The sequence below is a fragment of the Chlamydotis macqueenii genome, chromosome 25 (assembly GCF_036417535.1).
Source record: "Chlamydotis macqueenii isolate bChlMac1 chromosome 25, bChlMac1.mat, whole genome shotgun sequence".
In the NCBI taxonomy this organism is placed as follows: Eukaryota; Metazoa; Chordata; class Aves; order Otidiformes; family Otididae; genus Chlamydotis; species Chlamydotis macqueenii.
Genome location: NC_141580.1, coordinates 3,334,452 through 3,359,731, shown reverse-complemented (window position 1 = coordinate 3,359,731; position 25,280 = coordinate 3,334,452). Strand labels below are relative to the sequence as shown.

Below are 25,280 nucleotides of genomic sequence, written 5' to 3'. Positions count from 1 at the left end.
TGGCCACAGCACCCTCCCCTCTTCCCAGCGCTGGCACTGGCACCCCCGTGTCCTCTGCTGCTCCCAGCGCCACATCGTGCAGATGCTGGGCAAGGCACAGCTGCGGGGATCCTCCAGCTCTGCTCCACTGCCACCCCACTGGCCTCATCCTGCCCACAGGTGCTGACACAGCCACCGAGACATGCACAGCCCAGTAGGGACCTGCAGACCCCAGCACCTACAACCTCCTACACCAGAACTGCCAACACATGTGGCCGGTGCTGCCAGTGGGACAGAGCTCTGCCCTGCAGCACCCTGCCCAGACCCCCACCTCACCCCACATCAGCCCAGGACACCTCAGCCCCTACCTCGAGGGATCTTGCAGATGACCCCCATGGTGACGTTGGTGCAGGAGCCCAGGCGCCACACGCCATTGCTGCTCTGGATCCAGTAGCAGCTGTTCTGGCTGAGCATGCTGGGCCCCGTGTCATGCTGGCCCCAGTTGGAGTAGTTCACAGCGGTGTTGTCATGCCAAACCAAGGTGCCACCTGGGAAATGCAAGAATTAGGTCTGGGGACGCTGAAGGGGACGCCCCATCTTTGGCCGAGTTCAGAAAGCACAGGGGAGGTGCGATGGTGAGGTGTGGTGGGGCGATGGTGAGGTGTGGTGTGGCAATGGTGAGGTGTGGTGGGGTGATGGTGAGGTGTGACGGGGAGGACCAGGGGCTGCAGGGGATATTCCTGAACCTGCAGGCTCCAGTGCCTTTGAGAAGGCTCTGGGCTTCAAAGCCACCACTTCCATCCCACCAAGCCAGAGGATACATGCGGCACGTCCAGCACGGCCTGAGGCACTGGGGCTCCTGCTCACACCATGGCACGAGCCCCCCACACTGGTGCCACTGCCAAGGGCTTCCTCTGCTCCCTGCAGACCTGGTGGGAACTCATGGTGGTGCCTTGGGGAATAACTAAAACCTTTCTTTGTACCTTTGGGGTTGAAGGTCATGCCCAGCCAGGCACCCTTGGATGGGCCCTCATACGCCTGGAGATGCTCCCACACGAAAACGTTCTCCATCTCGTCCTGGATAGACAACACCGTGCCACCAACTGCGGAGGAAAGAGTGTCAAGGAAGAGCCCAGACTTCAGAGGATGGAGCTCGGGAGCAGCAGTGCCCAAGAGGACAAAGCTGAGGAACCATCCATGAACCACATGCCAGTTGGGGAACCCCAAGACGTAACAGCAAGGAGATGACGGCTGAGCAAGGCGGGACATGGGCACAGGGAGAGCAGTCCCATTCATGGCTGCTCTGCTGCACCCACAGGTATCCTGGGGACACCATCCTCTTCCATTTCCAAGAGTGCATCATGCCCCTCTGTCACCACAGCCCCCCCCATACCTTTCTGGCACCTCCTCATGGCGTCCTTCTGCCCCAGGGTGATTTCCATGTGGAAGGTGTAGCAGTGGTCCCGGAAAGGGATCCAGGACGAGTCCTCCAGCGATGTGGGACAGCTGCCGCTGTAGCTCCACTTGTGTGTGCGGGGGGCACCTGGGGGGCACACGGTGCATTGGGGATGGGTGAGGGGGCACAGAGTGTCGGGGTCCCACAACACATTGGGGCACCCAGCCCCACAAGGATGTGCACAGAGCTCCAGAGGGTCCCTGGTGGGATGCCACCTCCAACCCTTGGTCACTCCCAACCTGGTCCGCCCCGTGCTGAGCCCTTGTGCCCCCCCGGCCAGCACCTGCTCGGAATTGGCAGATGCCCCCCTGCAGCTTGGTGTCGCAGCCGGCTGTGCGCCAGCTCCCGTCCGCGTCCATGTAGGCACAGCCGGTGACCTGCTGGGGCTCCCCGTCCTGCCAGTTGGCAAAGAAGAGGCTCTCCTCTGTCAGCCACGAGTAGCTCCGGCCTCCCTGGAGAACCAACGGGAGGAGAAGCTGAGGGGCTTCCACAATCCCCTGGGGACCCCAGTCCCACATGCCTGCCCCCTTCCCTCACCTCGTCGTTGGCCAACCCGATCCAGAGCGGAGCCCGCAGGCTGCTGACGGCCTGGGTGAGGAAAGCCTGGCTGTAGGGGTCGGGGATGGTGGCCAAGGTGGCGTTGAGGGTCTCGCAGAGCAGCAGCGCCTCATGCCACCTGAGAGGTTTCTGCAGGATGCGGTAAGTGCTGTTGTGGTAAAAGAGGGTGCCGGTGGGCGACGGGGGGTACGGCGTCCGCGCGGGGCTCAAGGACGGCTCTGGGGGAGCAAAGAGACACGGTCAGAGGGCACGGAGGACACTCCTGCATCTGAGAGGGGTCACCCCCTTGTCCATCACCCCTCAAAGCTAGAGTGGCCCTGGCAGCGCTGTGTATGGGGCACGGGCATCTGGGGACACCCCGGTGCAACCGGGGAGGGTGGAGAGGCCACGTCCCCAGGGGTGATGAGCAGCGACATCCCAGTGCCATCCCCACACCCCTACAGCACACGCTGAGCCAGGCTGATTTGGGGGTGGCCCACATTATCACTGGGACCAGGAACCCCCCAGGGTTGAGTCTGCCTCCCCAAGCTCCCCCAGCGCCCTGAGCTCCCCTCCAGCTGAGCCCATCACCCCGAGCTCCCCAGCTGCAGCCCCGCCACAGCATCTGACACTGTGGTAGTGGTGGCAGGTCCCCAGCGAGCAGATGCTGGAGCTGTCCCCCCTTTTCCCCCCCACCTATGCTCCGCTGGCAAATGTAGCCGTGCTTCTCCTCCAGGCAGCTCCGGTCGTCCCAGCGTCCCGTGAAGTGGGGGGGCGAGCCGTGCCACACCACCACACAGTTGGTCTGCACAACCAAGTCGCAAGGTCAGCACTACCCTTACCATCGCCACTGCACCCCTCCAGACACCCCCTCCCCAGAGACCCCCACCCCACAGGGCCAGATCCTGCTCTGCCCTCAGAGACCCACCCCAGCACGCGGAAACCTTCCATCCTCACACTGGGACACGGGGCTGAGACCTTCCCAGGGGATGGGGAAGGCTACGGAGGAGTCTTGCTCACCGGCTTGTCACGGGGGCTGGAGGCACTACAGCCTGAGGGCTCGCCCGGTGCCCAGCTCGCGTGCCGCAGCGGCTCGCCCTCCACCCACCGGAACTCCCTCTGGGCGTCGTGGAGGCCAATCCAGAGGTCAAAGGAGATGTTGGGCAGCATGGACGTGATGAAAGCTGCGAGTGATGGGCAAGGCGCTGAGGAACACCCCCGGCAGGTCCCCAACCAGCGAGGCCGGCGACGGTTGGGGGGGACCTACCCTGCTCCAGTGGGCTGGCGATGGTGACCAGGACGGCACCCTGGCTCTCGCACGCCTGCTTCGCCTCTGGCCACTTCACTATCTTGGCTTTGTCGTGGCCGTTGAAGCTGAAACACTGCACGGGCCAGGGCACGGGATGGTCCAGGGGGTGCAGCCACCTTGCCTCCGCAAAGCCCTGCACCCTCCCCACTCGCCCACCCTCTGCAGCCCCGTTCTGCCCCAAGGGTCCTTCTCCCCTTTGCGTCCTCATGCTTGCCAGCCCCTCAGCCCCTCCTGTACCCACACTCTGCAGACCACCTCTCCCAGTATCCCTGTGCAGGAATCCCCCAGCATTTCCCCCGAAACACGTGCATGCGTCCCTCCCCACCCTGCCATTTCTCAGCCACCCCCTCTACGCCTCGGCGGGGCTGGTGGAAGGCCAGAAAGTGGCTGTCCCCTCTCTGTCCCCTCTCCATCCTGCCGTACCTTGCTGAGGAAGGCAAACCAGCCATGGGGACAGCCCCCGGTCGCGGGAGCCGGCAGTGGTGGCAGGGAAGGCTTCGCGGCTGTCCCGTTGCTTCGTTTGCAGATGTAGGGCAGCGCCGTCAGGCACTTCTGGTCCCCCCAGTCCTCTACAAGGAGGGACAGGCCAGGCCTGACATCCTTGCCGCACTGGGGTAGGGGGGCTCTGCTCAGCCTGCAGCTCCCGGCCCCTCCGGAGCCCCAGCGTGGCCGGGTCCAGCCCCTCACCTCTGCTAGCCGTCATGTACACACACTTCTTGTCCTTGTTGATGGGCCGGGGCTTGCCCGGCGCCCAAGAGACGAAGTTGAGGACAGACCCATCAGACCACCTGGGAAAGGCAGGGAGCACGAGGCTGAGCAGTGACTTGGCGAACAGGACCAGTTGCATGCCCTGACCAAAAGCATGCCCCACCAGTGCCCCCTCTTGGGAGGGGAACCTCCATCCCAGCACCCCAGGATGAGAAGGCCAAGATGTAGGCACTGAGCCACAGTGCTCTGAGAGCTGGGGACAGTGGCAGGGGGACATGCACAGACGTGGTGGCTCGGTCTCCAACTTACTTGAACCTCCCGTCGTTCTCGTAGGTGTGCAGCCCGATCCACCAGTGCTGCTCCTGGCCCCTGGAGAACTGACGCCCAGAGGGGACACATCAGTGTCCTGCAAGGACTCGGTGTCCTCGGGGACAGCCATGACCACCCCAAGCACCGTGACTGGGCAGCCCCTCTGCAGCTTGCACCGCAGCAAAAAGCATCACCTTGCCGAGCCCCAAACCTGCACCCAGGCATCAGGACCTGTTGCCACCACGCAAGACCCGTCATGACCCCAGCAGAGCCTGGCTGTCCCCAAATAATGTCCCTCCAGCAAAAGATGGAAGAAGCCAGGGAGGGAACAGCCTGGGGAGGCAGCGGAGCCCATCGACACCCAGGGAGGTCCCCGTCCCCATGGTACCTTCTTCAGGTTCTGGCCCAGGAAGTGCAGCTCAGCCTCGTCGTGCACAGATGCCAACTCCGCCTGGAACCAGCTGCAGATACGCTGTGCCTGCACCCACGTTGAGTGGTGCTCAAAGAACTTGTACTCGGCCTCCTGGTACTTCACCCACTCTTTGCTGCCTGCAGGCAGGGACCGGTGTCACGCCACGGCTGTGCCATCACCTGATGCAGCCACCAGCGCCCGTCGCCCTGTCCCTCGGTCCCCCGCAGAACGCGCTGCTTTGCTTTTGCCCCTCTCCCGTAGAGAGATGGTCAGCATCCAGCCAAGGGGCCTGATCCTGCCTGGTCCCCTGCAGGCAGCCCCTACAGGGATGCTCCCCTCCCATCCTACGACCCACACAGGATCCATCCTGCTCCAGATAATGCTGCAGGGATGCCCCACAGGCACTGTGACGGGGTGACAGATGCCCCGGGGAGGATGATCTACGCTGGACAGACACGCGGCTGCGGCCAACGCACCTTGGGTTGTTATCTCCGGCTCCTTCACATCGACACCTGGCAGAAGGGCAAGGAGAGGCTGTCAGCGGGACGCGGGGCTGGGATGCTCCCGCTGATGCCTGCCTGCAAACCACCCGCAAGCTCCAAGGGCAAGGTGCCCTCCCGAATCCCCCCGGGATGGACAGCACCTCTCCAGCCCCCTCCCACAAAAGTGCAACCTTCCGAAGGGAGGTGACAGAGGGTCCCCCCTGCGCCCGCTCCGCCATCCCACAGCCCATCCTCTGCCAGGTTATTCCAAACGGAAGGGTGTGGGCGCCTCTTCACCAGGTACCTTTGGGCAGTTTGCAGATCCAGTCCAGCTGGGCTTCGCACTGCATTGGCATCCACTGCAGGGAGGCCAGGTCCAGCACCGCGCACGTCCGGATGTCATCGTCGTCGTAGTTACTGCGGTCAAAGTTGTGGTAGAAAAACTGGGGGTCGAGAGAGATGGGCGCTGCTGGGTGTTTCCACCAGCTCTAGATTTACACACCCTGCTCCCGAAATGCCAACGGGATTCATCTCGCCGAATCCCCTGTGGACTCACGCCCAGCCCGTCGCTCCACCTCCAACTCCTGTCCCCCGCTGGGTCCCGCCGGTTCAGGCCGATCCAGAACCAGTGCTGCTCGTGGAGCTCTGGCTCCGACTCCCTGCGGGGAGCCAGGGGGAAGGGTGAGAACACAACACCCCTCCAAAGCGGAGATTTTTATGTTGAGATGCAAATATCTGGCCTTTGTTTAGTTTTACAGCCCGCTGTCCCCACAGTACCCCAAGGCAGGAGCTTGGATAACAGGCATGCCAGCTCAGGGCTGAAGGAGTTTTAAACCCAAGCTCCATCCCCAAGCTACACGAAATTTCTTGCACTTCTCCCGCATCCCCTCTTTGGCATAGCCACACCAGCTGATGCAACTTCTGCATCCAAGTTCGTGCTCAGAGAGCCAGGTCCATGCCCCGTCCACCCACCCGCGTGTGCTGGAGCACCGGGAGGGGTGTGGGCTCGTGCCGAGCACACCCGGGCAGCAGAACACACGCCGGCGCAGCCAGCCGCTCACCCAAAAATCTTGTTGAGGGTATTGGCGACGAAGTGCTCCTCCTCATAGCTGCTCAGGCTGAGCAGCTGGGCCCCCAGCTCCCGGCAAAACTCCTGTGCTGCGATCCACGTCTTCTTCTCTTGCAGCTTTTCGAAGTTGAACACCTGGAATGGGAGGAACCAGCAGCAGAGGGGGCTCAGCACCAGAGCATCATTCCCGCTCCGCAGGCAGCGGCGTCCTGGGGCACGCTGTCACCTCGAACCAGGCTCCTGGGGTCTGGGCTGCCCTTTACAAGCGCCGAAACACGCTCCTTCACCCCGCCAGCACCGCTGGGCAGGCACACGCACCCCCAGAACGGCCAGGACAAGCCTGCCCCCAGCACCCCTCACCTTGTAGCAGTGACGGAGCTTGGAGTCGGAGCTCCATCCCAGGGGACAGGTGGCTGTGAGGCTGGGCGTGGGGTAGGGACCGGGCAGCTCGGGGTTGACCGGGGTGCCCAGGTTCTGCCGGCAGATGTACTTGGCCTTGAAGGTGCTGCAGTTCTTCACCTCCCACAGCCCCATGGAGCTGCCGGTGGCCAGGGCCACGCAGCCGCCCTTGTTGTAACCTGGAGCGCTCACAGGAGCGGGGAGGATGCCAGCCTTAGGGTCAGACTGCCAGGTGGCAGAGCCAGCACCCGCTCCGCGTGGAGGGGACATCCCCATCCCACCCGCGGCTGCTCCCTTACCGGGCTGGTCACGGTTCCAGTGGGTGTACATGACCTCGTCGCCGCTCAGCCAGCGGAAAGCGCCCGTCTCGTTGATGTCCTGCAGTGCTGTCCAAAAATACTCCCCGTCCCAGCCGTAGATGAGGCTGCTGACGTAGGCCTGCTCAAACCTGGAGGGGCGGTGAGAGAGGGCAATGCTGCGAGCCGAGATGCTGAGCAGCACACCATGCTGCAGCTCTTGCGCACAAAGCCCAGCTCTCAGGTCATGCCCCGCCTTGGGGGGCTCGTTTTGGGGCAAACCCGCCACTGCTGGCGCTGACCTGTTGGTGATGGTGAGCAGCGTGGAGCCGTAGTCGGAGCACATCTTGCGGGCGTCGCTGTAGGAGACGCGGTCCTCGCCCAGCCAGAAGCAGGAGGGGCTGTGCCACTTCCAACCCTGCGGATGGGTGACAGGGGATGTCCACCACCACTCGCCCCGGCCGTCCCCAGAAAGATGGGAGCGAACCAGAGGGGGAGAGAACAGCATCCCACGTCCCTTGCCACCACCTCTGCCTTCTCCTGGGAGGTCTCCTGCCCCTGGCTGCCCCGGCATGACCCTGCTCAGCTTTGAGCTCTAACAAGCCCCCTGGACCAGAGGACATGACTGCAAGGAAAACAAACACCCAGGCAGCTTCAAAGCCGGGGAAACGATTCTCCTGCCAACGTCCAGCCCCAGCCAGGGCGTGAGGAGGGTAACACAATCCTCCTCTATACGCTGCGGGGCCGAATCCAGAGCCAGTCCCGCTGCAGCCTGCTTTAATCCCCCGCCTTGTTGATGTTGGAGCCTCTCCGGGGCCGGAGACACAATAGCTCCTGTTTTCTGCCAGAGCAGGGAGTGGGGTGGCCCGGGGCTGGTAGCGGCGTGGGTAGGGACGTGGGGGCTCGTCTGCGAGATGGGACACACACAATGGGAGAGCAAGCCGGGGTGGGAAGGTTGGAGGGGCTCAGCTCAGGAGCCAAGTGGCCCCAGGCTCAGGGACCTTCCTGGCACTGTCAAAAGCATCCGCGGGGTTTTACCCCTGCGTTCCCTGGGCGTTGGAAGGACAGCGGGGGACACGTGCCATCTGCAGCATCATCAGCACCGTGTGGAGGAAAGTAGGAGAGCAGCTTTGGGAGACCAAGAGGAAAATGACCCCAAATCACATTTTTTTTCCCCCCACATTCCTGCTCCTGCACCCTTTCCCCAAAGCTGACAAACCCAGGTACAGATCCACCAGCTCGGTCCCGCCAGGAACGGCATGGACACCCTGAGCAGCTGAGAAAGGGACTCGACATGGGACCGTGCAGGTCCCTGATGTCCCCAAAAGGATCTGGATGGACCCAGAGGCTCTGGGCCACAGCACCACTAAAACCACATGAGTGCCCTCCTATGCACTGAGCACCACAGCAAGCCCCTGTGATCCAAAAAAAAGTCAGGATGGGACCATCAACCCCAAGTGCTGCCTCCAGCTCCCAATCCTGGTGTGCCCCCGCATCCCCCTCTGCCTCTGCCTTCCCCATCTCTCAAACCTCCATCCTCTATCGCTTCCTTTAAGGCTGTTCCAAAAATACAGTTTGGAAAGGCGGAGAAAAAGCAGCAAAGCCACCAAGAAAAACACACAAAAAAAAGAGAAGTCACCAAGAAAACCACGGTGGTAGGAGAGGACTGGGGCCAATCCTCCGAGCAAGATCAGTCTCTGCATCTGGGTGGCAAATGGCCCCGTTGAGCATGAGGAGGGAGAGGAAGGATGGGAAAAGGTCTTTCCTCAGTTCATTTATCACTCCCAGTTTGTTTCCCAGTGGGTTCATCTCTCTGCTGGGCACCCAGGGCCATGTAAGACTGTGGCTGGAGAGGCAGGAGGGAGTTAAATCTGCGTGGGACATCCTATTAGGACTGCTATGGGGACAAGTGGAGTGGATGGGTGGCAGTGGCACGTTTCCACCGAGCGCCTCATCCCCAGCACCCACTGACACGAGAGCTCCTCTGGCTCCGGCTGGCAGCCCCCCCGAATCTGGCCTAGTGTGCCAGCTCGCCCGGCTGCCACGCTCCCCCCGAGCTCTTGCAGAGCTGAGTGGCTGCCGGGGTTTGTCTCTGCTGCGATGGGGAAAGACCTGGGAGGAGCCTGGCAGCACCTCCGGGAGCCGGCCCGGAGGGGCTGCTTGCTAGTCCGAGCGCACGCTGGCTCGCTTTGAAATGCTGGGAGACGTTCAAGAGCCTGGTGATGCCAGGCTCACCGCTCGAGGACTTTGCAAAGAGGCACAAAAGCCACTTCCCAGCAAGTGTGGGAATGGGGTGGCCTCAGCCCCGCTCGACAGCTGGGGAAACTGAGGCAGAGCGTGGTCTGGGTGAGAACCCACTGATGTGACGGCTGCGTCCCCGAAACGCCCGGATCCTGCCTGGAAAAGGCAGCCCGCCATCACGCCGAGGCACAGGGCTGGCGGCTGCCTCCGTCCCGCTGAGCTCCCATGTGGAGCAGCTTTGCTGCTGGGTTTTGGCACGGAGAGAGGCAAGGGGGAAAAAAAAAATGAACGTCCCTGCTGCCAACCAAGCCAGCCCAAGGGGGAGGATCTTGGCTGATGGAGATGTGTTTTGTCCCAATTTCTTCCCACGGCCTCATGCAACCACAGAAGCGAGGGGCTCAGCAGCCCCGGGATGCTCTGTCGCACCGGGCACAGACCCGCAGCTCGGGGTGCTGCTCATCAGGGCTCCCTGAAATGGTTGTGGGGAGAGGTCCCCTGCGATCCCAGAGCCTTGAGCACCCGGCAGAGCCATGGAGCAGCCAGAGCTACCTCCCGCCCCAGGTCTCCCTCACCTTTCGGCACCCGTGATCATCCTCCTCCTTCTCCTGGCTCACCCGACCAGGCTTTTTGCAGATGGACGGCAGGGTCTGGTTGCACGGGCTGTCGTTCCACCTCCCTTCCTGCACAGGGTGGGGAGAGCAGGACTGAGGCCAGCCGACAGCCCAGGGAATTCCTCAGCCCATCCACCCCCACACCGGGTCTCGGATTTTCCTTCCGTGCATGAAATCCCCAAGGATGCCGTGCTGGATCCCTCCCATCCCAGCAGCCGGGATGAGCCAGGTTCAACCCTGGCTGGAGACGCTCCCCGAGGCATCCCTTCCCGGGCCACAAGGATGCTGCCGTGCTTTTTGCGGAGGTGCAGGATGAACCCCCCCGCCCCGGGCTCTCACCGGTCCCCAGATGGTCACGCAGTCTTCCAGGCTGTCGCGGAAGTTGTTGGGCTCGAAGGGGTGCCAGTATGTAAACCTCACCGGTGTCCCATCCGACCACTCGAAGTTCATCTGCAGCTTAAGGTCATTTAGGCCAATCCAGAGCTCCTCCACGTCTGCCAAGACAGGAGGGTCAGCGGGTGAAATCCCCTCTGCCTGGCTGAAACCTCACAGAAACCCCGCCGGTGACAGGAGCCCCCGTGACAGGACTGCAACTCTGCAAAGCGCCTGCCGAAATCGCACTGGCTCAGCCTCCAGCCCCCGCCGTGCCGGCGGGCAGGGCCGGGCAGCTCCTGCCCGCGAGGACGGACCCACCCAGAGGGAAACACAGCGACATTTGCCGGCAGTGTTCGGAGAGGTGCTGGCAGCAGCAGAGTGGTAAAAGGCTGAGCCCACGGGCTCAGGTCCAGTGAGCTACTGGTTTTCAACCATTCTCTCCCATCCCATCTCCATCTGCTCCTGGCCTGGGACCACCAGCACGTCCCCCTCCTTCCTCCACCTTCCCACGGCTCCTGCCTCCCTTGGCGTTAATTCTCTTCAGCCCCCTGTCCCCACTGAAGCCCGGGTGACCCGATGTCCCCGTGATGGATTTCGCTGCCAGGCTCTCCCTCTGCAGAGCAGGGATGGGCTGTGGGCCCACGTAATTTGGCCGGAGGGGCTGCGTTTGTACAGGAACCCAAGCCAAGGGTGACCCTATGAGGGGTGGCACAAGCGGGGTCCGGAGGACAGGTGCTCCCCTGTATCACCACACATGATTGCTCAGGCTGAAACCTCCCCAGTACCGTCCCAGCTCCTACACATCCTGATGTCTCAAACTTCAACCCAGACAACTGTATCTGGGCAAAGCTGGAATAGGAAAGAGAAACCTGGGAGGCCACAGGCAGGAATTCCCCGTTCACTCGACCTGCTGCGGGTGACACTCGTGTCCCGGGCAGATTTAGCAGTAAGAGGCACAGCCTCCTCCAGCAAGCCCAGCAGGATTTTTTTTTTCCATCTTTTTCTACATTCACCAACTGGGACAAGCGTCATTCCCAGCTGCAGCTGCGTATTTCCTTGCCCAGCACCCCAGGCTCCCGGGAACGGCTTTTACATTCGCTGGACAGAGGATGCGCCCAGGCCACGGGCTCCTCCAAACAACACATCGCCTCCTAGCCTGGGGTCTTCAAACTATTCACAGCCACGAATAAATTCAACTTTGCAGCCTCCATCACATAGGATTGACCCCTCTGTGGACCCAAAATTGGACAGGAAGGGTGCTGTGGGCACAGTGGGCTCCCCCTTACCTTGCTTGATCTGCTTGGTGACGAATTCCAGCTCGGAGAGGGTGTGGATGCTGACCAGGTCCCCCCCGCTCCGCAGGCAGGTCTTCTTCGCCTCCTGCCAGCTCTTCTTCTCTCCCACCAAGCGATAGCAGTTGGACTGGAAGGGCTGCCAGCTGGGCTCGCAGTCCACCTTCACCTCCGACCACGAGTCTGGCAGGACACAAGGCAGCCCAAGGGCTCCTGTCCCGCTCTCCAACCCTCTCCTCAGCAGCGAGGGGATGGCGAAGAGAGGACTACGGTTCCCTGGGGTGCTCAGGAGACCGAGCCAAAGCAACAGCAGTAAAGCTATGGCCAAAACGCGTAATGGCAAAGTGCAAGCAGTGGTGGCTTTACAGGTCCAAGGACAACCCAAAATTCCCTTTTGTTTGCAGAGGAGCGATAGCAGAGCAGAAAGGAGAGCACGCTGTCCCCTGCGGACCACAGGGACCTCCCGCTGCTCTCCACTCCTCCCCTACCACCCAACCTGTAATGGCACCAAGCGCTTCTTGGGGGATGCTCCTCAGGGAGGACCTTTTCCAAATCTAGGCCCCCTCCAGGAGCTCAGCCACTGCTCCGCACATCCAGGGCATCAGCAAGGTGGGGACACCATGTGCATCTCCACCGGCTGCTCCAGCATCCCCTGACCACACCAGGATGGGAGCACACCCAGCTGGGATATGGGATACACATTCCCAGCGCCACTCATCCCCCCGCTCACCCGTGAGGAAGGGGTCAGCCGTGGCGTTGGGCTTCTTCTTGCAGACGTAGGGGAGGGCGATGCCGCAGTCACGGTTCTGCCACCCACCAGACGACTCGGTGCGGATCACCCCGCAGTTCTCCTCGCTGGGGTTGTCAGGCTGGTCTGGAAAGGGGTCGAGGAGGGGACACGCTGCTCAGGAGCTGGGGCAGAGCCACCAACACTGCCCACGCAGCAAGGGCAGGCACCGGCAAGGTGCAGCTCTCCCTGCTCCAACACCAGTGAAGACCTATTTATTTTGTTATTTTGCATGATGAAGACATGACCTCACACGTCCAGGATTATCTATGGTGCTTCAGTGCACAAGAACCTGGAGCATCACTGTTTTACCCAGAAACATCAATGGCAGTCGGAGGGTCACGGTACTAGACCTGAACTGCTCCCGCCTGTCCCCAAACCTCCTCCGAGGGTACCACCGTCCCCACGAGTGCCTCTGGGTGACAGACCGGGCAGGACCAGAGCAGCCCTCGCAATGGGTCCTTCTGCCCTGTGAGCACCCCAGGGTTAGAGCTGGATTATCTGCCGCAGGGGACCCCTCCTCAGCCTCGCTCTAGCACCGAGCTGGGATGCACAAACCCTCCAACCAGGGAAGCTCAACCCAGGTTATCTGCAGGGCCACCAAGGGTTTGCAGAGGAACGATTCCCCCTCCAGCTCCATGGGGCTCTCTGTCCCCAGGCAGCAAGGGGACACCCCAGAGCACCCCAGGCCACCTCCGCTGACATGGAGCCATCTCTGGTGGTCACAGGCTGTTCCCCAGCCCCTCCATCACCACCATGACCCCTCGTCTCACCGGTCTCCCAGTTGAGGTACTTGAGGGGTGAGTTGTCTGACCACTGCCAGCCTCCGTTGATGTCCAGGTCATTGAGCCCAATCCAGAGCGTGGAGCTGTAGCCCGTCAGCAGCCCTGGGATCAACACAGACAGAGGGGCAGGATGAGTCCCTCCGACCCCAACTCAACCCCCCAGCCTGTCACCATCCCCAAACCAACCACCCGGGGCAGGCAGAGCAACCTGGCACCCTCCTCTGCCTTGGGTGAGGAGGAGGGGGACGCAGCCAGGCTGCCGTCGCCTCACCGTTGATGTAGGTCTGCTCGTGGATCTCCGTGATGCTCAGCAGGTTGGCCCCTTGCTGCTCGCAGCTATTCCAGGCCTCCCGCCACGACAGCGTCGACTGGAAGTTGAACTGGTAGCAGCTGTTGGTGAGGTGGTCCTTGTCCCAAAAGGTCTCGCAGTCATTGCCTGGGGGGGGGATAAGCAGGGTGAGCACCCAAAGCAGCCCCATCCATGGCCGCAAAACACCCCAATAACCCAGCACACCCCAAGCTCGCAGGAGGAGGGATGAGGCAGGAGGGAAGGGGAGAGGCAGGGAAGCCGCCGGGAGGGGTGGACATAGGGCTTTTCCCCGTGGGATGCGTCTCCCTCACTTACTCTTTATGGGGCAGAAGCCCCATCGCTCGTCCTTGCCATAGTCCTGGGTGGTGGCACACCAGAGATGGCCGTCCTCCCGCCCTGTGCTCGTGCACTCGTGAAACCACTGGTTGTCGTACTTGAAGGGGATGGTGCATGGCTTCCCGTGCGAGTTGCCCTGGATGGTGTAAATCTCTGCAGGAAAAGAGGAGCCCCTGCTTGAGGCTGCATCTACGGGGGGTTGAAGTGAAGTTTGGGGTGAAGCGTGCGGGCTGGCCCGGCACAGGGGCTAGCGGGGTGCCCAGAGGCCACCTGCTCCCCATCGGCCCGATCCTGCCTGGTTTTGCAGCTGAGCTCCCCAGGCAGGACCCAACTGCCACAGCACCATGGCCTCAGCTCACGTCTGGGGGCCAGTTTGGGTTACGGGGTAATACTGACACCCAAGGAGGCATTACCAGAGTACGGCACGGAGCACAGATCCTCCTCGGTGCCGAACGTCCTCCACTGAGAGCCACGTGCCTGGTCCCCCCTGTCCGCGGAGGAATTGCCGGGACGGGCGCCGAGATGCTGGGAGAGCTGCTCCCCGAGGCCGCGACAGCTCCAGCGCATGTTGACGGACTCGCGGTCGCACTCGTAGGTGGCCAAGGCGTGCGGCCCCGCCGTGGCGTTGGCCCCGTGCCACGACACCCCCAGACACTGCATGGCCCCCACGTTGAAGAGGCGATTTCGTGAGACCCATTTCCACTGCTGGGCCGGGTCGCTGGCGTTGCAGCCCTTGGTGAGTCTCACCAGCGAGTCCTTGGTCTCCAGGCAGCCCTGCGCGCCCGCGTTGTAGATGAGGAAGACTTTGGAGTCTGGGGGAAAAACAAGGGGGAAGGGTTAAATCATCGCTGGGGATTTGGCATCTCTGCCATGCATCGCCTCCAGCCCCGCCTCAACTCCCGCGCTACGCACTCCGGTTTTGGGGTGCGTCGCTGTGCGCAGCGCCCGGCACGCCGGGGATCACCGCTTCCCTGCGGAAATAAGCCCGGGGTTTGCCCCGACCCCTGTCCTTGGGGTGACGGGCTCCGGGCAGGGTGATACAGCCGGGTGTTCGCATCCAGAGCCGGCTGAAGCCTCACGGCATCCCCATCCAGCACCAGCAAGCGGCTTTTGGGCATCGTAGCCAGGGCAAAGAGCTCGCCTGCTCCAACAGCATCACCAGAGCTGCTTAAAACTGAGTTCCCATCGGCAGCACCCTGCCGCAGCATCGCAACGAGCCCCGCGCTGGCGCTGGAGGAGCCCACGCCAACGGCTTCGGCACCGGCCATCTGCTCGGGCTGGAGAAACACAGAGCAGGGAAGCAGAGAGCGCATCCATCATTTTTATGTGTATTTAGGGACCTGTTAGAAAAAACTGCGGCGCAAACGAGCTTCGGGGGAAGCTCTCCCATCACGTGAACAGGGCGTGATGGAAAACGCTCGCACGCAGCTGCAGCTCCCATGAGTGCAGCTCCGGCCCCAGCGAACAAGAAACGGCGCGTCGGGACCCTCCGAAATCCCAGCCCAGGCGCTGGGAGGCGGGAGCGGAGTGAGGGGAATCGCTGGCAGCGGACAAAGCGCTAGCACAGCTGCGCAGGGGAGAAAGGCTGATCTCAACCCCGGCTCTACACACTTCCCACGGTCCTGCCCGCTGCCACGGCCCAACCCTGCATGCCCCGGCCCCCAGCACCACCAACGACCCCCCCAGCACGCAAATCCGTCTCAAAACCTGTACGAACCAGCAAAGCCAGGACGTTGCAGTGGGACACGCTGCTCCAGCTGACGTGTCATTTTAAAAACTTCCTTTATTTCCTCCAGAGCACCTTTCTAAGCTCAAAAGGTGCCCCCGGGGCTCCGCACAGCCGCTTCTTGCCCCCGTGCCCCAGCAAAAAGCTGCCCAAAGCAGCACATCGACAGCGCGGCTTCTGTCATGTTTTTTGTTTGTTTGAAGAGCGACCCATTTTTCCTCCACCACAAGTCAAAGCGGACTCACAGGCCCCGCTATATTTAGCTTGGGTTTGCTTTGGTTTTTTGCCATTGTGTGAATTTTTTGGGCTGAAAAGGTTTTCATTTCCTATTCCCCCGCAACCTCACCCTGCCCCAGCCACGTTACAGGCAGCGCCGGCACATTCGAGCACCAAACAGCTCCGCTCAGAGAACTTCTCTGACTTGTCTCTGAAAGGAAAAAAAAAAGAAATGGAGGAAGGAGGACACCCCCATTTCATTTCAGAGCTTCAGCATTAACCTGGCTCCAGAAAAGAAATGATGTTAAAGGCCCGTTCCCCGGCCGAGATGACTTCAGTGATGACCTCAAAGAAACAAAAGCGACGCCCGCTTGCACGGCGATCTGTGGGGAGCAGACTCCGTGCACGTGCAACAGGAAAAGGCAGTGACTGGAAAAAGAAACGCTGAATTTCTTGGAAAATATTTTTCAAATCACGGCAAAAGGAGAAAAAAAAAAAAGAAGCAAAAATTCAGATGGGGCTGATTTTGGCTGGCTGAAGCCCAGGCCCCTTACACCGGTGCTCGTGTCTCCCCAGCTGCAGCTGGCTTCATCCCAACCCGGACATCAGGACAGCAGCTCATCCCCGCACCAAACACCGACCTCACCGCGCCAGCAGCACCCACAGCATCACCCAGCCCATCGCTCTCCCCTTCCCACACCCAGCGAGGGACGCGGGGCCCGCCACCCAGACGGGGTCTTTAAGCACTTCTTGGATGACGCAGCACCAGTGCCGCAATCCGCTGGACCCCGGCACCAGCGCTCAGGCAGGATGAGACCTCCCTGGGTCACGGGCTGATGCCACAGTGCTTTGCAAGGAGCCAAACGCCGGCCCTTTTTCACCAGGTACAGAAAAACCTGCCGTATCGCAAGCGCTGCCGTGGCCGTTAGCAGCAGGGGTCAGCAATGGGACACCCTTCTCTGCTTATCTGCTAACCTGGCTTTGCCAAAAAAAAAAAAAAAAAATAAAAAAAAAAAAATATTTAACAGTGCCTTGGAAAAACCTTGGAGCCAGCGCTGGGACCCGGCGTCGGGGTGCTCAGTGCCGCGTTGGCACCGTGCAGCACCGTGCAAGGGTGATGTTCGACAGCAGCCGCGCAGCGGCACGATGCTCAGAGGAAGCCGTCCAGACTGGAGGGGGCAGCCCCGGGGCCGGAAAAGCACAAAATATCATTTTACTCTAAAAAGAGAGGAGCTGGAGGTAGGAAATTACAGGCTAAGGGCTTTGGGCTGCCTCCGCACCCTGCGGGCGCCTCAGCCCGCGGCCCCCTAGATGGAAGCAGGCAGGAGCCCTGAGGAACGGGAAAGCTTTAGCACCGGCTCAGCCCTCGCGCCTCCCCAGCCCTCGCGCCTCCCCAGCGCTCCCATCGCCTCCCCTCGCACAAACCGCCGCGCGCCGCCGGCCGGGGGCTGCTCCCAGCGAGGCTGCAGCCGGGAGGACAGCCAACACGAGCTCAACACACGTCAGCAGAGGCGCATGCTGCGCTTCACCCAACACAGCCTTTCCTTTCACTTATTCACAGGGAATTTGGAGCTGACTTGACCCCCGTTGGTGTCCACCACACTGGCAGTGGCGCTTGCTCCGGCCCCCAATGCACGGAAAGGAGCTTTCGGCCTCTCCAGCCCCTCAGCATGGCCAAGCTCGACAGGCTTTGATGCCTATGGAGGAAATGGCTCCCCATGGGACTGACAGTCTTTTTTTGTGTGGTGCCCCTTGCTCGTGCCCAATCTAGGCTCTTCCCAACTGTCTCCAGGGTCTTCCCAACCATCTCCCAGCTTCCGCTTGCGGAGAAGCCTCGGAAACTCGGCTGCACGTGCTGCTGAGCATCAGCCTGGCTGCGGCCGGCTCCAGCTCCACCAACAATGCTCAGCGCCGAAACCAAGCGCCCAAGTGAACTCGCACTGCTCCTGCTCGGCTACCAACGAACGAGATGGATGTGGAGTTGGGTGGGACGGGGCCAGTTCGTATCAACGAATCCCTTCTCCCAACCCAGTATCCCACTGAGCAAAACCAACCCTCACAGGAGGCAGCTCCAGAGGAGCATCCCAGCAGGACCGGGCACGTCCCTGTCCCTCTCCTGCGCTGCCCTCCACAGCTGCGGCACAGATTCGGGTGACTCCTTTCAGAGATGCTCCTCGGGTGATGGTGGGGAGCTGAGGCCTGCAAGCGAGAAATGGGCTCTGCCCGCGGAAACGCTCTCCTCTCCCATAGGGAAAATACCGGGATGCTCGTGCTCCAGGCAAGTGGGAGAAATCGGCCTTGGCTCTGGCGGCTGAATGCTGCGGAGACAGAGAAGCTGCAACCCTTTGGGGCAGCCCTCGAGGGACTTCTACACTTCACTCTGGCTCCAGATTCTCTTTTTTTTTTTTTTTTTTTTTTATAAAAAAGCAAGTTTTTAGGCAGCAGAAAGTCTGAACTGCTCAACCCTTTCCACGACAGCTTCACCACCACACGGCAAATAAGGAAAGCTTCGCAACCTACAATTTTGGGGAATGTGGGCAGCACCGGATGAGAGGCAACAGGGGACGAGGCGGCTCCAGGGGACAGAGGTGGCTGTGGCTGGTGGCAGACGTAGGAAGCACTACAGCACGGCACGGACGGGCGTCCTCGGCACCACCCTACCCCAAGCACATCCCAGCCCAGCCACCCACACCGGGGCACCCAAAGCAACCCTGCTCCATTGCATTTGTCACCCTCCCATTGCAAATTTAAGACAGGAGCAAATTTAAGACAGGGCTGAAGCTACAGCTGGACCCCGGTCACGGTTATCCCAGGCCGGAGCACCTCCAGGTCGCAATTTCATCCGACGGCAGCTGAAAGCGAATGCTGGGGCCAGCGTGGCAGTGCCGCTCCAGCTCTGCGCCTGCATCTCCTGCCACCCCCTTGGCTTCTCTGCCAGGCTCATCACTGCACCCGTCCGACGGCAGAGCCCTTCACGCTGCTCCGGGGCTCAGCGCCACCCTGCAGCCGTCCCAGCGAAGGTGCTCCCCACCCGCTGCTCTCCCTCAGGATCGCCCTTTATCTGGGGTGTCCCAAGAAAACCTGGCTCCAAACCCCTCACGCAGGAGGCTGAGCGCACACAGAGCAACGAGCACACCCTGCTCCTCACAGGTTTCTGCACTGCAGGCACGGCCGCAGACGTGGTTTGCTCCAAACCACCCAGCAAAGGCAGCAAACCCTCAAAGTCCAGCGCGGTGCCTCAGCCACGGCAGCAAATTGGGCTCCATCAGGCTCCAAGAGCCTCCCTGGGAGCTGCAGACCCCCACGCTAAGAAAGCAAACCCGCCAACGAACGCCTTCATTCGGATTTGTGAGCCCGTGCCAAACCTTACCCGTAACATCCTGCAGCAAGAAATCCACCCTTCGCTCACACGGTGCACAAAAACCCCTCCTTTCAGCCTCAACCTCCCAGTATCACCTGGGAAAACAGGGGACAGCAGCCGCAAGTGACCCGACCCAAACCACCGGCTTTTCAGCCCGTTATCGCTGCCCCAGGGCGAGCGGCAGCTCCCAAATCCGTGCGGCCGCACCGGACAAAAGCGACACCTCACGCTCAGTAAACAAGATGGGAACGCACCAGGCTTGTGGGGAAGATCGGCCACAGAGAAGCAAAACCCCCCTGGAATAAAAAAACACAGAAAAAGAGATTAAAAGTTGAATACAGGAGGGTTTCACCGGACGGAACGAGCCCCTGGCAGGCTCAGCTCGCACAGCCCTGAAGGAGGAGAGGGAATCGCCGGGATGGGGAGAGGTCCAGGCCAAAAATTCACCCTGTGGTGACGTCTGAGAGCGCAGCTCGGTGCCCAGCCAGCTCCACCGATGGATGCTGCAGGGGCACAGAAAAGCTCCCGGCTCCATCTTAAATTCCAAATTATTGAATGAAATATTCCCCTGGAGGAAACTCCCTTCCCGGCGTTACCCCCGCCCGCATCCGCGCCCCCAGCAGCCGGTCTCGGCCAGAAGTGGCCCTGGGTGCTCCAAGCCCAGCTCCAGAATAAAAGAGGGAGCTTGTTGTTGGTTTTTGTTTTGTTTTGTTTTTTTTTTAAAGAAACCTCTGAGAATAAGGAGGCGATCTCATGACAGGACAGAAAGCGAAGCTCCTGGTGGCCTGGCTGGAGGTGCGAAGCAGCAGGACTTGCGCTCGGAGCCGAGAAACTCCGCTCGGCTGGCCCGGCGGCGCGGAGAGAAGCTGTTTATACAGCGGGAGCCGTACGAGACGAGCTCCTTACTTGGCGGCGACCTACCACCCTGCTCACTCTCTGCTGCCTCGCGAGGATTTTGGACGGGGTCCACGTTCCGCGTTCCAGCCTCTCCGCAGACGCTAAAAAGCCCTTTCTCCTCGCAGCCTGCCCGGGATGCAGACAGATAAAGGCCTAGCCATTTTCCACGAGGGATGCTCGTCAGCTCAAGCGACTCGCCCAGGCCATGGCAGGGGACAAGGGAGACCCTCTGGTACCCAGCAAAGCACGGAAGGATGGAAATTTGCCCCAAATTTCTCCCTGACCACAGCAGCTGTACACATCCAGAGGTGGAAATCCCAGGTTTGTCGACTCCCCGGGAACGCAGGGGGAGGAAGGCAGCGCCATCCATCCAACGGGCTCCGGCCGGGACGGCGGAGCGCAGCGCACCCACCGAGAGCGCAGCGGGGAGCGGCCAAGGCTGGAGCTCCCTTGGCGGCCCCCAGCCAGACGATCCCTCCTGGGTCGTGGTGGCTGGGCTCCTTGAGAACATCCTGTCCAACATGCATCTTCTCACCCCGCCACAAAATCTTGGCACCGCTTTGCCCCCAGTTTGGGGGAAAATCACCCACCAGCAGCACGGACCCCCCCTGGCCAGCAAAGTTGCGGCCACGTCCAGGGACAGGATGTGACGTGTGGGACGGCCCCGACACACGGCCCCATGGATTTGGTTCCAGCAGAGTTGGCTGAGGACTACCACATTTTTCAACACTACTGAAGAAACTCCTAAAAAACAGAAGTCTAAAAAAAAAAAAAAAAAAGATCCAGAGATTTTTCCTCCCTTGTTTCTCCAGCACCATTCCATCACTAAGGCCCCGAGCGGCACAGGACAGAGGATCCCCCTTTTCCACCGAGACCAAGCACGTTTGCACAGCAAGGATCAGCCCCCACTGTCCTACAGTTGGTGATTTTTTTTTTTTTCTTAAATTAAAATGATGTTTAACACAAAGCTTTTCTCACCAGGTGCTCTTTGCTCACGGGCAAGACTGGGGTAGACGTAGCTGTTCCCTGCAGAGCCCAAAGTCGCCGTACCGGGGTTCAGGAGGAGGAAAGGGCTCGATCTCCCCGTTCCCGGTCTCAGCACCATCCTGCAAACGCGCCGTTTCACACGGAAAATCCCATTTACGTCCCTGCCGCGGCGGCACGTGGCGCAGCGCAGGATTGAGCTCTCACTGGGATGGGGATGAAGGGAACATGGTGCTTGACCAACACCCTGTGCCCCCCAAAAAACACCCCAACCTTCGCTCCTGGGCTAAAAAGTGCTCCCAAGAATTGCAAGTCAATCCACCAATCATTTTCTAATCCTTAATTAATTAAAGATGGGTCCTTTAAGAGAAAGAGCATCTGTGTGGTTCCCTTTTGGGCTCTGAGCAATCTTAAGAATGAGAAAAATGTCGACGCTCCGCAGTCTCAGCACAGTTCAAATTAATTAAAATCCTGCTCCTTGGCCGCACGTGAAGAACAAAATTTCACAAATTGCTTAAAAAAACCCCAAAACACCAAACTTTGAGGAAACAGCTGGGGTCGGGACGGGCTCGAGTGGGCTATGACGGTGGCAGCCGCCGCACGCTCCTGCTCCCACTCGAGAACCGGCCGCGTGCGACGGAGCCGGGCAGGGCGCGAGGCGCCGGGAGCTCCGGCCACGCCGCCGACGCGGGCATCGGCCCTTGGCTGCCCTTCTCCAAGCACCCGCGGAGGCACCGCAGCCGCTCTCCCGCTACAGATTTATCAGCTGGGAAAGACGATTTAGCAGACAGCAATTCCAGCCCCTCAGCAGCCGTTCGCTTTCATATCGGGACAAAACCGGGGAATATTTAAGGAAGAGGGAAGGCGGGAGAGTGCCTCTGCCCTGCAGAGAAAGGTGCAATAAATAATATGGAATAGGTGCAAAAAATAAAATGGAATAAAGTGGGAGAGAGAAAGCTACAACGTGGCTTCAGCCATCACCAGAACCCCACGCCCGAGAACACCGTCCCGCGTGCCAGCGAGGTGTCCTGGGGCAGCACCTTCCCGGGGCAAACCTCCCGCGGCCACCGCTCCGCCACGGGTGCCCTTGAGGAAACGCAACGGTTTCGCGCCGAAGGCTCCATCTCCTTCGCTTCCCATTCTTGTCCCTCTTGCGCAAGGCAGAGTCTCGTCCCCCCGCCGCCCCGTCCCGGTCCCGCCTGGCCGGCTGCTGACGCTGCAAGCGCGCCAGGGTGCGAGACCCCCAGCCGTCCCCTGCGCCCTGCCAGCCACCCAGCAAAGCCGGCACCTCCGCTCCCCTCTCCTGCTCCCAAATCATCCGAAGGAGACCGAGTTATAACCTCTCGGAGCTGCATTTGCTGTGCAACGCGCTATTTCCATTGCAAAGAGGAGAACGGGCAGGGAGCTTCACGCAAAGGCTGCTCTGTTTGTTTTCCAGGCTGTAAATTCTTCCCTCGGTCCCTTTTGCTCCCTCCCCTCGCCGAGGCGGCAGCTCCGCTTGGTCCCGCGCAGGGCACGGGGTGGGTGCAGAGCAGCGGCAGGGCCACGTCCCTGCACCCACGGCCACGGCGGGACGGGAGCTGCTGCCTCAGTTTCCCCCAGACAGGCGCGTGGGAGCTCAGAGATGAGGCAGCCGGCGGCGACATCCCACTGAGGAGCCACAAACCTCCTGCCAAAAATCCCGCTCCAGCTTCCCGGCTGTCCCGGAGGCGAGGATTTGGCACGAACCCCTCGAGGAAGCGCCGGCTCCCCAGGGAAAGCAACGCTGTCTGCCGGGCCAGCCCCCACTGAGAGCGTCCTCGCAAAGAGCACTCGCTCGAGGGACTTGGGACAAACCCACCCTCATCCCAAAAATCCCACGGAGGATGTTTTCCGAGCTGCAAAACCCAGCCTGGTGCTGGGGGACCTCGGACGTGGCACCTCCTTCGACGCCATCCCCTGTTCCATTTGCGTGCCTGGTTGGAGTCAGGGGCGATGCTGAGGAGGGCAGCGGAAAATTGGGGATGGGGGCGGGGGAAGAACTAAGGGTATTGGCACCCACGGGCCGGTGGGACGCTCAGCAGGAGCGGCACGGCACCGCGGGTCGGAGGGAGCTCAAAGCCGCCTTGTTCCTCGCCCTGCCCCGCGCGAGGTCGGCCACCGCCGCGCTCCCGCCTCAAACCGGCCGGGACAGAGGTGCCTCTGTCCTCCGGCCCGCCAGACCTGGATCCCACCGACATTTTTTCAGGGCAAAACAGCCAGAATCAGTCCTTACCGTAGCTCAGCCCTGCTGAAATCGAGTAACCCCCCTGAAACCCGCAGGAGGAGGAATTCACAGCCCGCAAGGAAACGACGGGGAAATTGAACAGGAATTCGGCTGCAGAACGCCGGGAGCTCGGCCCAGATGTCTCCAACCAGCAGCAAACCCTGGCACCGCTCTTCTAGAAGGCCCCGGGGTGCGGGGGTCTCCTTCCCCATCGCCTCCTCCTCTCCCCATCTCTCAGACGAGCCGGTTCTCCAGGCCGCGCGCCTCCCACCCCGGGCCGCACACCTCGCCCAACGGCGGGACCCTCGTCCAGCACGGGACCCTCGCCCAAGGCCACGGCACCGCAAAGCGATGGCGGCCCCAGCTCTGCCCCTCGCGATGCTCAGCCCCGAGCGGCCGCCGGGCTGGGGAGCAGCGGGGCAAGCGGGGGGCACAGGGGGAGGAGGGGAACAGTGCCCTCCGACGCCGCCGTTTCCAAATCTGCTTTGGATTTGCTAAACGTTCTCTAATAAAATAGGCCAAGGGTTTACGGTTGTTATTGCTCAGGCAAAAGCAGCCAATTCTGCTCTGTTTTTTTTCTTTTTAAAGTTTTCTCAATAGGGCCAAATTAATCCAAGGAAGCCACAAAAGCAGTTCCTCGCTTCTGTGCGAGACTGTCCTGGGGTAAAAAGTGTCTGAAACGGTGAAATGGCAATTCCAGGGGCTGGCCCGAGGAGCCTCGGGCGTCTGGCACACGGTGCCTTCAGAAGATTTAAAAAAAAAAAAAAAAACAAAAAACACACAGCCAAAAAACCCTACTCGTTGGCTTTCTTGTGATAAGTTACAAAAGGGGAAAAAAAAAAAAAAAAAAAAAAAAGAAAAGAAAAAAAAAAAGGAAGCCTGCAAATACCCACTCGGGCCGCGGTCCCGCGGGGCACTTTTCTATAGGATTAACACGCCGAGAGAGGGAGGGAACCTCCAACAAAACACTTGAGCCCCTTCCCGGCCTCCCCCTCCGCCGAGCGCCCTCCCCGGGGAGACAAAAGGCCGGAGCGGGGCCGCGGGGCTCCGCGGGCCGGTGGCAGACCCCGGCCGCCGCCGCCCCCCCTCCGCAGCCGCGGAAACGTTTCCGCCGGGCTCGCCAGACGCTGCGTGGCCGCGCGGCGCAATGAGTTAAAACTAAAAATAATAAAAGCGAGGGAAAACGCTGCGGGACGGGGCGGGGAGCAGGAACACGACGCGGCGAAAATGGAGAAAACAAAACGCGGCGGAACGAACCGAGACCGAAGGAGGACGGAGTAAAACAAGCAGAGATAAAGGCAAATCAAACATCCCGGGAGGAAATAAAGCGGGGCGAGGTGAACGGCGCCGGAGCGAAGCGGGGGTCCCGCCGCCGCCCCCCTCCCTGGGGCGGGGGGGCTCCCCCACCTCCCCCACCTCCCCCCAAAATAATAATTAAAAGGCTGAAAGCTGAGGGGGGGGGTGTCCCACCTGGGTGCGCAGCGCCGAGCACCAGCTGGAGGCCGAGGAGGCAGCAGAGGGGGGCGCGGAGGGGCCGCGCTCCCGCCGAGCCGCGCCCCATGCCCCGCGCTTCCCCGCTCCGCTGCGGGCCTGGCTGCTGCCGCGCCGGGGCCGGGGGACGGCGGAGGGGCGGACGGGAGGAGGGGGAGGAGGAGGAGGAGGAGGAACAGCGAAAAGGGAGAGGGAGGGGAGAATGGGGGAGAGAAAAAAAAAGTTTAAAAAAATAAATTAAAAAAAAAAAAAAAAAAAAGGAACAACCCAGGGCTCAGACACTGCGTCAGCGGGAGCAGCCCTCGCCGGTGGGCCCAGCCCAAAAAAGCGGCGGGGGGAGCGGGGAGGCGGGGGCTGGGGCCGGCCGGGGGCTCCGGCGAGGGAGGAGGGCGCGGGGAGGGCTCCGCGTCCTGCTGCGGGGCGGAGGTGTTGGGAGGGGCGGAGGTTCGGGGTGATGGCGGGGTTTGGAGGTGATGGGGGGGTTCAGGGTGGTGGTGGGGAGCATGGGTTTCAGCGTGATGGTGGGGACTGGAGGATTTGGGGTGCTAGTGGGGTTCGGGGTGATGCAGGGGGATGGCACAGCCTGGCCAGCGCATCCCTGCAGCCCCCCCCAGGGAGGGCTGGCTCCCCCCGCACCCCAGGCAGCCCCAGTGCCCCCAGAGGGGGA

General features: G+C 61.2%; 1 protein-coding gene across 1 annotated transcript in view; it reads right to left on the bottom strand.

Moving 5' to 3' along the window:
• MRC2 (mannose receptor C-type 2) overlaps positions 1 to 24,756 on the bottom strand; it is a 28,184-nt gene extending 3,428 nt beyond the window's left edge. Inside the window, exons 1-28 of the mRNA XM_086766709.1 lie at positions 24,593 to 24,756; positions 14,107 to 14,505; positions 13,673 to 13,846; positions 13,319 to 13,483; positions 13,036 to 13,149; positions 12,206 to 12,349; positions 11,470 to 11,658; positions 10,148 to 10,302; positions 9,770 to 9,877; positions 7,259 to 7,374; positions 6,960 to 7,108; positions 6,622 to 6,839; positions 6,254 to 6,396; positions 5,749 to 5,851; positions 5,497 to 5,635; positions 5,187 to 5,222; positions 4,687 to 4,847; positions 4,299 to 4,366; positions 3,969 to 4,069; positions 3,705 to 3,850; positions 3,240 to 3,354; positions 2,993 to 3,156; positions 2,669 to 2,777; positions 1,973 to 2,211; positions 1,719 to 1,887; positions 1,373 to 1,522; positions 963 to 1,082; positions 348 to 527 (exon numbers count right to left, since the gene is read on the bottom strand). Coding sequence (XP_086622835.1) covers positions 348 to 527; positions 963 to 1,082; positions 1,373 to 1,522; positions 1,719 to 1,887; positions 1,973 to 2,211; positions 2,669 to 2,777; positions 2,993 to 3,156; positions 3,240 to 3,354; positions 3,705 to 3,850; positions 3,969 to 4,069; positions 4,299 to 4,366; positions 4,687 to 4,847; positions 5,187 to 5,222; positions 5,497 to 5,635; positions 5,749 to 5,851; positions 6,254 to 6,396; positions 6,622 to 6,839; positions 6,960 to 7,108; positions 7,259 to 7,374; positions 9,770 to 9,877; positions 10,148 to 10,302; positions 11,470 to 11,658; positions 12,206 to 12,349; positions 13,036 to 13,149; positions 13,319 to 13,483; positions 13,673 to 13,846; positions 14,107 to 14,505; positions 24,593 to 24,683 — 4,165 coding nt within the window. The 5' untranslated portion in view covers positions 24,684 to 24,756. The remainder of the gene's footprint in view (positions 1 to 347; positions 528 to 962; positions 1,083 to 1,372; positions 1,523 to 1,718; positions 1,888 to 1,972; positions 2,212 to 2,668; positions 2,778 to 2,992; positions 3,157 to 3,239; positions 3,355 to 3,704; positions 3,851 to 3,968; positions 4,070 to 4,298; positions 4,367 to 4,686; positions 4,848 to 5,186; positions 5,223 to 5,496; positions 5,636 to 5,748; positions 5,852 to 6,253; positions 6,397 to 6,621; positions 6,840 to 6,959; positions 7,109 to 7,258; positions 7,375 to 9,769; positions 9,878 to 10,147; positions 10,303 to 11,469; positions 11,659 to 12,205; positions 12,350 to 13,035; positions 13,150 to 13,318; positions 13,484 to 13,672; positions 13,847 to 14,106; positions 14,506 to 24,592) is intronic.
• Between the last annotated feature and the right edge of the window lie 524 nt (positions 24,757 to 25,280).